This window comes from Anabrus simplex, chromosome 4 (genome assembly GCF_040414725.1).
Source record: "Anabrus simplex isolate iqAnaSimp1 chromosome 4, ASM4041472v1, whole genome shotgun sequence".
Lineage (NCBI taxonomy): Eukaryota > Metazoa > Arthropoda > Insecta > Orthoptera > Tettigoniidae > Anabrus > Anabrus simplex.
In genome coordinates, this window is record NC_090268.1 from 319652693 (window position 1) to 319662935 (window position 10243).

The following is a 10243-nucleotide window of genomic DNA, read 5'->3' on the forward strand; positions in this document are numbered from 1 at the left end:
AGATTGGGAATACAATGATGGAACAGGAAGATAATTTCAAGTATTTAGGATGTGTGTTCTTCCAGGATGGTAGTATATATAGTAAGGGAGATAGAATCAAGGTGCAGTAAAACTAATGCAGTGAGTTAACAGTTGCGATCAGCAGTATTCTGTAAGAAGGAAGTCAGCTCCTGGACGAAAATATCTTTACGTAGGTCTGTTTTCAGACCAGCTTTCCTTTATAATGGGAGTGGGAGCTGGGTGGACTAAGGATATCTTATTCATAAGTTAGAAGTAACAGACTTGAAAGTAGCGAGAATGATTGCTGGTACAAACAGGTGGGAACAATGACAGGGACTACTCGGAATAAGGAGATAAAGGCTAAGTTAGGAATGAACTCAATGGATGGAGCTGTACACATAAACCGGCTAGAGTACAGGGGTCATGTGGGGAAAATATTGGAGGATAGGTTATCTAGTAGAGCAGGGCCTCTGAGGGTGCATGCACTGTGCACGGTGCAAAAGACGACTTGGCTTGGTTGACCAGAGTGCAGACCCCCCACTCCTCGATTTGGAGCAATAGCGCTAACTCTCTCTTTCCTCGCGCCTCTCTCGCTCGCTCCGCCTGTCTCCCTCTCCCCCACTTGCGCCGTGGCGCTCCAAATCCGGGCTGAGTTGAGCCGAGTATAGCCGAGTAGCCCAGAGACGAAGCGTTGATCCGAGCCATACCGAGCGACACCGATGCACAGTGCATGGAGCTCTTGCGCCTCGCTCTGCACGCGTGAGATTTTGGGCGTTTGAGAGGCCCTGTAGTAGAGTAATGGACACCATTATGGAGGGTAAGAGATCTGATGAAGAATTGAGCAGGCCAGAACTTCTTTTCAGGGACTTAGCCATGAACTTTCCATTACACTACGGACAGGAATACTCTGGTGCTATGTTTTCAGCATTCTGTTATACAACGTTGAGGCATGGACATCAACTGAGACCATGTGCAAGAAGTTGCAAGCATTTGAAATGTGGACATACCGAAAGATGCTGAAGATACCTTGGACAGCTAAAATATCTAATATAGGCCTAGAAGTTTTGCACCGAATGAACAAAGAACCAGAAATTCTCACCACCATCAAGAGAAGGAAGCTAGAATACTTGGGTCATATGATGCGGAACGGTAAATACCACCTTCTGCAAGTAATATTCCCAGGGAAAATTAATGGAAAATGTGGTCCGGGGAGAAGTAGGACATCGTGGCTCAGCAACTTGAACCAGTTGTCACTAACAGGCATGATAAATTACTTCGTCTTTTTGAATGTGCTGTTCTCAACCTACGGAATGCTAGACGCCTAACACCGCTTGGCAACCCTAGCCTGGGGCCCTTTGCTTAATCCCAGTTCAATAGTTTAGACAATAACCTAACCTAACCAACCTTGACCAATGGTTTTGTCACTAGCCGAACGTAATCAATGGTTTTGTCACGAGTTGGCAGCCCTGAGCACCGCATGATCACGATCATCGCGAGAAAGACACAAATGATTGTGCAATTGCGCCTAGATGTCTGCGCTGAAAAAAGTGTTGCAGTAACCTACCTTGTGCCGTGAATTCTCACAGGCTTGCAGTCTGCATGCTGAAAACCACAACGTCCTTGAAGATAAAGGATGAGAAATGGGCTACATTAAACTCTGGTCAGAAACCTGGATTAAACTCTCACATCTCTATGCAATAACGCGAAGATTTTTTTTTTTTTTTTTTTTTTTTTTTTTGCAATTGGTTTTACGTCCCATCGATACACATAGGTCTTACGGCGACGAAGGGATAGGAAAGGCCTAGGATTGGGAATGAAGCGGTTGTGGCCTTAATTAAGGCACAGTCCCAGCATTTTCCTGATGTGAAAATGGGAAACCACGGAAAACCATCTTCAGGGCTGCCGAGAGTGGGGGTCCATCTCCTCGATGCAAGCTCACAGCCGCGCGCCCCTAACTGCACGGTAACCCTAAGAGCAACACCTGGCATAAATCACTTCAACAGTACCTAACGACAGCATTCGTCATAATGTTGCCCGTTTTGTCAATGTTATTTGGAGTAATGTCCAAACGACCCTGTACCGGTAGCACTTTCAGCATACACAACACTGTCAGAAGTTAATTACAATCTACCAACAAAGCTGCAACTGAGATTGTAGAAAATAATGATTACTTTTTTCCTTGAGTATCAACAGCGTGTATGTAGAAATAACGTGCTGGCAAAATTATTTCATCTGGGGTTAAACCTGGACCCCACACAACTGTATTCAGCGGGCTAACTTCAACTTTTGATTTACAGTGCGATATTTCGACCATGAAAGCACTTAAAGTTAAAATCCAGAGTCGCATTGTCATTGTTTATAGCACAAAAACTGTTATTCACCCACTACCATATTACAACTGAAACTACATGCAGATCATACGCAATAATAACGACAACTCCGGACGCCTGTCACACTGCCGACACCAACACATGCTACTTTAAAGAGCACGCACTACTGATCTGATGGGTCGAACTAGCTCTTTCCAGGGAGCTAGCTCATACGCTCCCGCTCCCAGCTGAGAGTCGTTCAAAAGAGTCGACTCCTGGGAGCGGGAAGGTTAGAGCGAGCCCAAGAGGTCGGCGCTCTCTGCCTCTAGGCAAATACAGTTGAGACAATATACGACACTGAGCGAGATATCGAGGGACAGCTATTGGAGCACACTCTAGCGGATAGACCTGAACGGTACTGATTCTGTCATAAGAGCACATGTATTTTTGTATGAAGTTTTTGGTGTTATTTATGCGTTTTCAGTGAGCTGATATAATTAAATAGTAGCGTGTGTCATTCCTTGATATCTCCTGTCAACATGAGGGGAAAGGTATGTGCTGTGTTTGGCTGCAGTAATTACGAAGTAGAGAAAAATGCTCGCTCGTTCATCAGGTTCCCTCCGTGACAAGAACATGTAAGTAATATTGTGTTTGCATATATATTCTTCCAGTGACAGAAATTTTTATAGTACTTCATAATCTTCTGACCTGCTCGACCCATGTTTTAACGGGCTTAAAATATAATACGCATATTTTATTGTATAGTGCAGCAGTTAACCTTCAATACCGATGTGTTGTTGTAGGTGTGATCTGTGGGTTTTGAAATGTCACAGAAGCGATTTGGATAAAGTGTACAAGAAAGAAGGGACGTTTCGCTTGTATAAGAATTATAAGATCTGTTCAGATCATTTCCAGGCCAGCGACTTTAAAAATCCTCGACTATACAGCCAAGGGTATGTTACATTTTTACTCTAATTGTTCGTAAATATTCCTCAAAGCATCACTATCGACAACATTTTCAAACTTTTCTTTCTTTTATCCCTCTTCTCAGATTAAAGCCGGGATTTTATAGATTTTCTTTCTGTTAGTAGGCTTCATGTTAAGAGGAAAATTGTCCAGCTATTAAATGTTAATTCATTGCATCATATGTGTAAGGAATGTGCCGATATTTTTATTGACAAATATCTTAATGTGATGATACATTGTTTTTAAATGAGGAAAAAAGACAAATCCAACCATAAGATTTCAGGCAGGTATGCTAAAGCTAAAAAAGTAATGCATAAATGAAAGATCAAGCCATTTCACAGCAGTCCAATTCACACCTTGTTTATATGTCTAATTTCAGTCTTTGAATAATAACCTTTAAAATAATTCTTCATTCATTTATCCAGAATTGCTTTAGCAACTTCGAAGTTAATATCTCAATACCACTTTCTTTCTAGACGTAATTTATTTATCCATTTCCGTATATACATTTCCATTGATATTTGAATTTAGCGCGATTTGTTCAGGTCAAATCACTAGGAGCGCAACCGTCGAATTGTCTCCCATTTTAGCAAGGCGAAATCCGTAAGTGTCGTGTATTGTCTCTACTGTATTTGCTCTAGGTTCGTTCTTTCAATCGTTCTTCCGGTTTAGGGCAGACCGCTCTTTATGACTTCCGGTCGCTCTTCATGACTTCCGGGAACGAACGAGAAAGCACAAATAGTTTACATTTCCCACAACAGATAGCAACACAATATCCAATTTGGCACGCTACCAACGAGCTAAAACGTTGGCACTGATGAACAACAAGTCGTAAGTCAGGGAGTTGTGAAGTTGGACCAGACAGAAGATATAATACAGAGGTAAAATCACTTAGAAACATTACAGAGACTTAAATTATACGAAGAACATGTAGAAGTATTATTCGCAAGGAATCTTATTGACAAGTTATCTACATTAGAGTAAAACAATAGCATCTCCAGACATAAGAGGAAGACATCTTGAAAAACAAAAGAAGGACGTGAACCGAAACATGATAGACATACCAAGGAATAATAAAACTTCTTTCTGCGGTGCCTGTGACCGAGAAGTTAGAGGGGAGGCCTAAGATTCACCGCCATCTAGCACCACGTGTGACGTCACGCAAAGCCGAACTTAGCCGACTCCGCTCCGACCCGGAACCGTTGCCTACGCTATAATACAAGGCCTGGAAATAGAGCCCGTAAAACGCTATAGAAGTGGTCACACTGCAGTTCATTGGCAGGCCGCTAGGATCGCTACCTTGTCCCCTGTTTACCAGGTTCGCGCCTTTAAACGTGTGTATTGAGTTGGTTGTGAATGTGTGTATTCTTGTGATAATAAGCACTCGCAGGTTCAATCATGGTTTATTGCTGTGTTCCTTATTGTCATTCACGACAAATTAAAGGTAGTGGAATTTCATTTCACAAGTTTCCAGTGAATAGTGCTTTAAAAGAACGGTGGCTTGTTGCTATATCTCGCAGAGGAGACAAGCCGGGATCTCTCTGGGTTCCTACAGAAAAATCGACGGTGTGCAGTAAACACTTAGGAGAAGAAGACTTTAGTATAAGTACATCTAAAAAGACGCTCCTGCCTAATAAAGTCCCTTCAGTTTTTACAGAGTTCCCCAAACACAAACAAGTCACTTTAAAATGTAGGAAAGCTCCTAAGAAAAGACAGCTTGAAAAAACGGACAGTGAAAATGAGCATATAAGAAATAAGAGAAAATGTGTGGAACAATCGGATTATCCTGTGCCTGATAATACTGCAGAATCTGACCTGATAAATGTAGGCACCACAACAGTAGGTACACAGTTTTCTCCCGTCCTAAAATCAACAGTACCAAAATACATTACCAGGAAATTAAGGAAGGAGATCAGAAGAAATAGAAAGCACGTGACAATTATTAAGAAGTTGCGCGTAAAAATTCGTGACTTGGAAGCAGAACTTAGTAAGGTAAAGAAGAATCCCGGAAATCTTGCAAGTCGAGTTTCTAAAATTCAGAAGGAAGCTGAGGGAGGTAATATGAAAGCAAACTTTTTGTTAGAACAACTTCAGAGCTTTGGAAAAAAGAAATGTAAATACCAGGAGACTACAGTTAAAATTTGTGTACTATTATCTTCAAGGTCGCCAACTGGTTATCGGCTTCTCAGAACACTCGATATTTTGCATCTTCCTCATCCAAGAACGTTGAAATCGTATGTTGGATACTCAAAAGGAGAGACCGGCATAACTTCGCTAACTAAAGCCCGAATACTGGTAGAAAAACTGTCGTTAGTGAACGATAACGAAAAGGTTGGTTCCCTTATAATAGATGAAATGTCCATAAAGCCGAAACTTATGTATGACAGGAAATTAGATATGTTTATTGGACTGAATGACATTGACATTGACGCTCTTGGAATCGAAGATAGGTTGGCCAATAAACTACTCTGCATTTTGTTCAAGGGACTCTCTACATATTACAGAATACCGGTGTCTTTCTATTTCACTTCATCCATTACGGGCTCACAACTTGCAAAATTAAACTTGGATGCGTTAAATGCTGTTGAAGAGTGTGGTTTCAGAGTGATCAGAATTGTGACCGACAATTCTCAGGTAAATGTTTCGATGTTCGAAACATTATGTGGAGGAAGCATTACGCATGAGATACAACATCCAGCTGATAAAACTAGGCCTCTGTTCCTAAGTTTCGATCCCAGTCACGTCATAAAAAACGTGCGATCCCAAAATTTGTCACGAGACTGTTTTGTAAACAATGCTATCGTGACCGGCGATCATTTGAGAGGTCTTTTCAAACTCCAGAAATCTTCAATTATGAAGCCGGTGAGGAAACTAACCAGAAAAGTAGTTTACCCTACAAATTTGGAGAAAATGAATGTAGCAAGAGCCAAAATTGTATTTTCCCCTGAAACAATCGCTGGTTTGAAGAGTATGGGGGTAGTTTGTCCCGAGAGCATTAAAGACAGGAACAGTTTAAAAGAAACAATTTCTTTCATGGAGCATTTTATGAAGTGGTTCGATGCCCATGATGTCTGCAACACCTCGTATGGGACATATTTCAGGAATGAGAACAAACTGGCATTTTTCAACATTGAAGATGACCGCCTCAGTTGGTTAATAAATGATTTCCTGTCATATATCAAGAACATTCAAATGCATCCAGAGAAAGAGAAAAGATTCACGAGCGAAACGTATCAGGCGTTGGTCTTGACTACCCAATCCACTGTGGCCTGCGTAAAATACCTCATAAGTATAAATTTTCATTATGTCTTGACGAGGAATCTAACAAGCGATGATATCGAGCTTTTCTTTAGCCACCTACGACGCAAAGCGGGATACAATGACACAATGGACGCAAGGTCATGCCTTAACGCAATCGAAACAACGCTCCATACAGGAATTATTGCGGCATCAAAACATGGCAATGTTGAGCTGAGGGATGAAAATAAGATCCGCAATGTACGAACCAGTTTACTACAACCAAGAATGTGCCAGATGGATGAAAGATATAGAAGGAATGAAAGTCGCGATGATGTGCAAATTCCGCAGCTTCCTGAACACGTAATGTCTATCACTACAAAACCCTTGCAAGGTAAATTACATCAGATCTGTATGAACAATACTTTTTTATTTAAGTGTTCGCTAGTACATAAATATCATTAATTTGTTTCAGATTCAACAGCTACAATACCTGGTATTTCTCTAGCTATGGTAGCAGGATACTTAGTGCGTGTGGCAGAAGAACAAACAGACTGTGAAGGCTGTTTAGAACATATCACTTCTCCAGCTTTGAGATTTTTTTACAACTTGGTTTACGTCGCACCTACACAGATAGGTCTTATGGCGACGATGGGATAGGAAAGGCCTAGGAATGGGAAGAAAGTGGCCGTGGCCTTAATTAACGTACAGTCCCAGCATTTGCCTGATATGAAAATGGGAAACCATGGAAAACAATCTTAAGGGATGCTGACAGTGGGGTTCGAACCCACTATCTTCCGGATGCGAGCTCACAGCTGCGCGCCCGTTACCGCTCGGCCAACTCGCCCTGTACCCTCTGAGGTTGCAGGGTCTGTAGAATATAATATCCACGGTATCCCCTGCTTGTCGTAAGAGGCGGCTAAAATGGGTCCCTGGGGATTTCAGCTTGGAAGCGTGGATTGGCGACCATGAGGCCCTTAGCTGAGTCCTGTCATTACTTCCACTTAGTTGTGCCAGACTCCACACTTCCATTAGTCCTGTCCAACCTCTCTTGATCAACTTTTGTTCATTTCCGACCCCGGCGGTATTACATCTGCGAATGCTACGGAGTCTTTCATTTTCACGCCCTTTGTGACACTTGTCTTTCTTTGGCCGATTCTTTCATTTGTTGAAGTGTCGGACTTCTTTCTGTGATCAGTTTGTTAAGCGTTGATGGTTGCCCAATGTATTTTTCTTAAAGCAATAATCACCACCCCGGTCCCGTGGTGTAGGGGTAGCGTCCCTGCCTCTTACCCGGAGGCCCCGGGTTCGATTCCCGGCCAGGTCAGGGATTTTTACCTGGACCTGGGGACTGGTTCGAGGTCCACTCACACTACGTGATTAAAATTGACAGTGAGATAGCGGCCCCAGTCTAGAAAGCCAAGAATACCGCTCGAGAGGATTCGTCGTGCTGACCACACGACACTTCGTAATCTGCAGGCCTTCGAGCTGAGCAGCGGACGCCCTTCAAGGGCTGTAGTGTCATGGGATTTGGGGTTTGACTTTTAATAATCACCACCACCTTCTCACTGTTATGGAGATATAAAAAGAAACAGAGATAATTACAAGGTTTGGGTTGAAACGGAGATTAACTAAAGACATTATTTCTAGGGAGATAACTAGTTCTTCACGAATAATAACTGTGTGTTTTATTGTACAATTTTATTTTTTATTGAATACTGGTATGTATCTTCGTTTTACATCAATAATAAAGTTACACTGAATTACACATATTGTTTGCTGTCATGAAAATGTTATTTTTGTAACAGTAAATAAATATTCTTTATTTACAGAGTTTTCCAAGGATTCTGACTAAAGGCACAAAACTAACAGAACAGTTCTGAATAAAATTATTTTATGATATATTCCTATCCCGCTGAAGTTCAGCATTACGTTTCTGACAAAGTGACATTTAATATAAAATTTATTCTGTACTCTGTATTTATATTTCTGAAAAAAAAAGAACTTCGAATTTTAAAATATACTTCAAGTTACTTTTGATAATGACTACTGGGGATGATCTGATGTCATCATGCGTAATACAGTGAAAGTGTATATTTCAGTAATTTCTTAAACGATTACTTGTACATTAATGCGAATCCCAGTGCGTGCGCAGCCTCTGGCTCCTGTCAGGTGCTACAGTGAACTGTTTCGGGTCGGAGCGGAGTCGGCTATGTTCGGCCAAGACCAACTACAACCTATCAGACCTTAATGCAGAATCCAACATGGCGCAAACATTGGGCTCACTGTCTGCTGTGGGAAGCAGCTAGGCATTAATTCCTAACTAATATAATTAACGCCGATAACGTTCATAATTCATAATCGTAAAGAAGAATTAGTACATGAAATATAAATCATGTTTCCATAGTTATAAAACACGAAACGGTTTAAAATAATATACCGAAATCGAAATAAGTATTCAAACAACTTACGTAACCCTACAATGACAAAATGTAAGTACCGTAATTAATATTTGTTGGTAAAACAACCACGCACAACACATTACAAAAAACTTCATAAGAGTGAAATGACACACTGTGCTTAGTAAATAAGATATTTAGCAACCAGGTCAACTTTAAATATCACACGACTCAGTAACATAACCCTGCAACACTTGAAATTGACAACATTTAATAAATATTTGTTGGTAAAACACAACAGAGCACACGCAACACATTACAAGAGAAAAAAACTCATAGCACTGTAATAGTGTACCGTACTCAGAAAATAAGAAATTCAGCAACTAAGTCTACTTTAAATACTCACATGACTCACTAACATAACCCTACAGCCAGTACACTTGAAAATAACAGAATTAAAGCAGCATTTGTTGGTAAATCACATCAATACACAACACGTACGTATGTTAAGTGCTCAGAACTGGAGGCTGGTTTGATCCTCCCAGTTCCACCATCAGCTGTCAGAGGTGGCCTAGGTGTCACTGAAGAGGCATATTAGGGAAAGTGAAGTAGCTCTCCGTTGCTTTCCTCGTTGAGCCAAAAGTTGCTATTATATATCAGTCTGCCAAGCCCACTAAAATGAACGCACCGACTGACCCTATGAGCAATATTTTCACACCGTCCATCACAGAGACTGGCTGCATAAGAAATGGCATTGCTAGCATCACTCATACCTCGGTCACTTTCATGTTAACACCAATATTCTTGGTCTGTTATAGGACATAATAAATTCTGCAGCTAACTCATTCCTGGTTGCCAACGTTTTGCCCCAGTGTGCTTAGTTGGGCTCACCAGTTGGTGAATAGCACACCTACCAAGATGCATGGCTAGTGCATACCGTGGAGGTCACTGCGTAGGCTACTGGAGCCACCGGCAGTGCCAATGCACTATGAGAGACTTTGTCTCATTTTCAAAAATTGATGCCTGCCAGGCCATCATGTTCCCTATGGGGATCGACATCTATATCACTTTCATGTTGTCAAAGCCAAGGATGAGACTGAGACAGGTTAATGAAGTAACAAAATTGCTCTAGTCCATACCAGAAGACATTGTGCACTGAGAACACTAGGTCTTGCCAGCAAAGGCATATTACATGAAAAATACAAATTAACCAGGACAGTGAAATAACATGCTCTACAAATACACATTCACCAGCTACATTGTACTTTAAATATGGAATTAAAGGTATATTTATAAGAACATCAAGTTATTTTCAATGACACTAATCGAGAT

The 10243-nt window shown here is 41.2% G+C and overlaps 1 protein-coding gene across 1 annotated transcript in view; it reads right to left on the reverse strand.

Annotated features, from left to right (window-relative positions):
• Window positions 1-2482, reverse strand: part of LOC136871935 (protein O-glucosyltransferase 2) — a 172703-nt gene extending 170221 nt beyond the window's left edge. The window contains exon 1 of the mRNA XM_067145675.2: window positions 2172-2482. Within this exon, the coding sequence (XP_067001776.2) occupies window positions 2172-2353 (182 nt within the window). The 5' untranslated portion in view covers window positions 2354-2482. The remainder of the gene's footprint in view (window positions 1-2171) is intronic.
• Between the last annotated feature and the right edge of the window lie 7761 nt (window positions 2483-10243).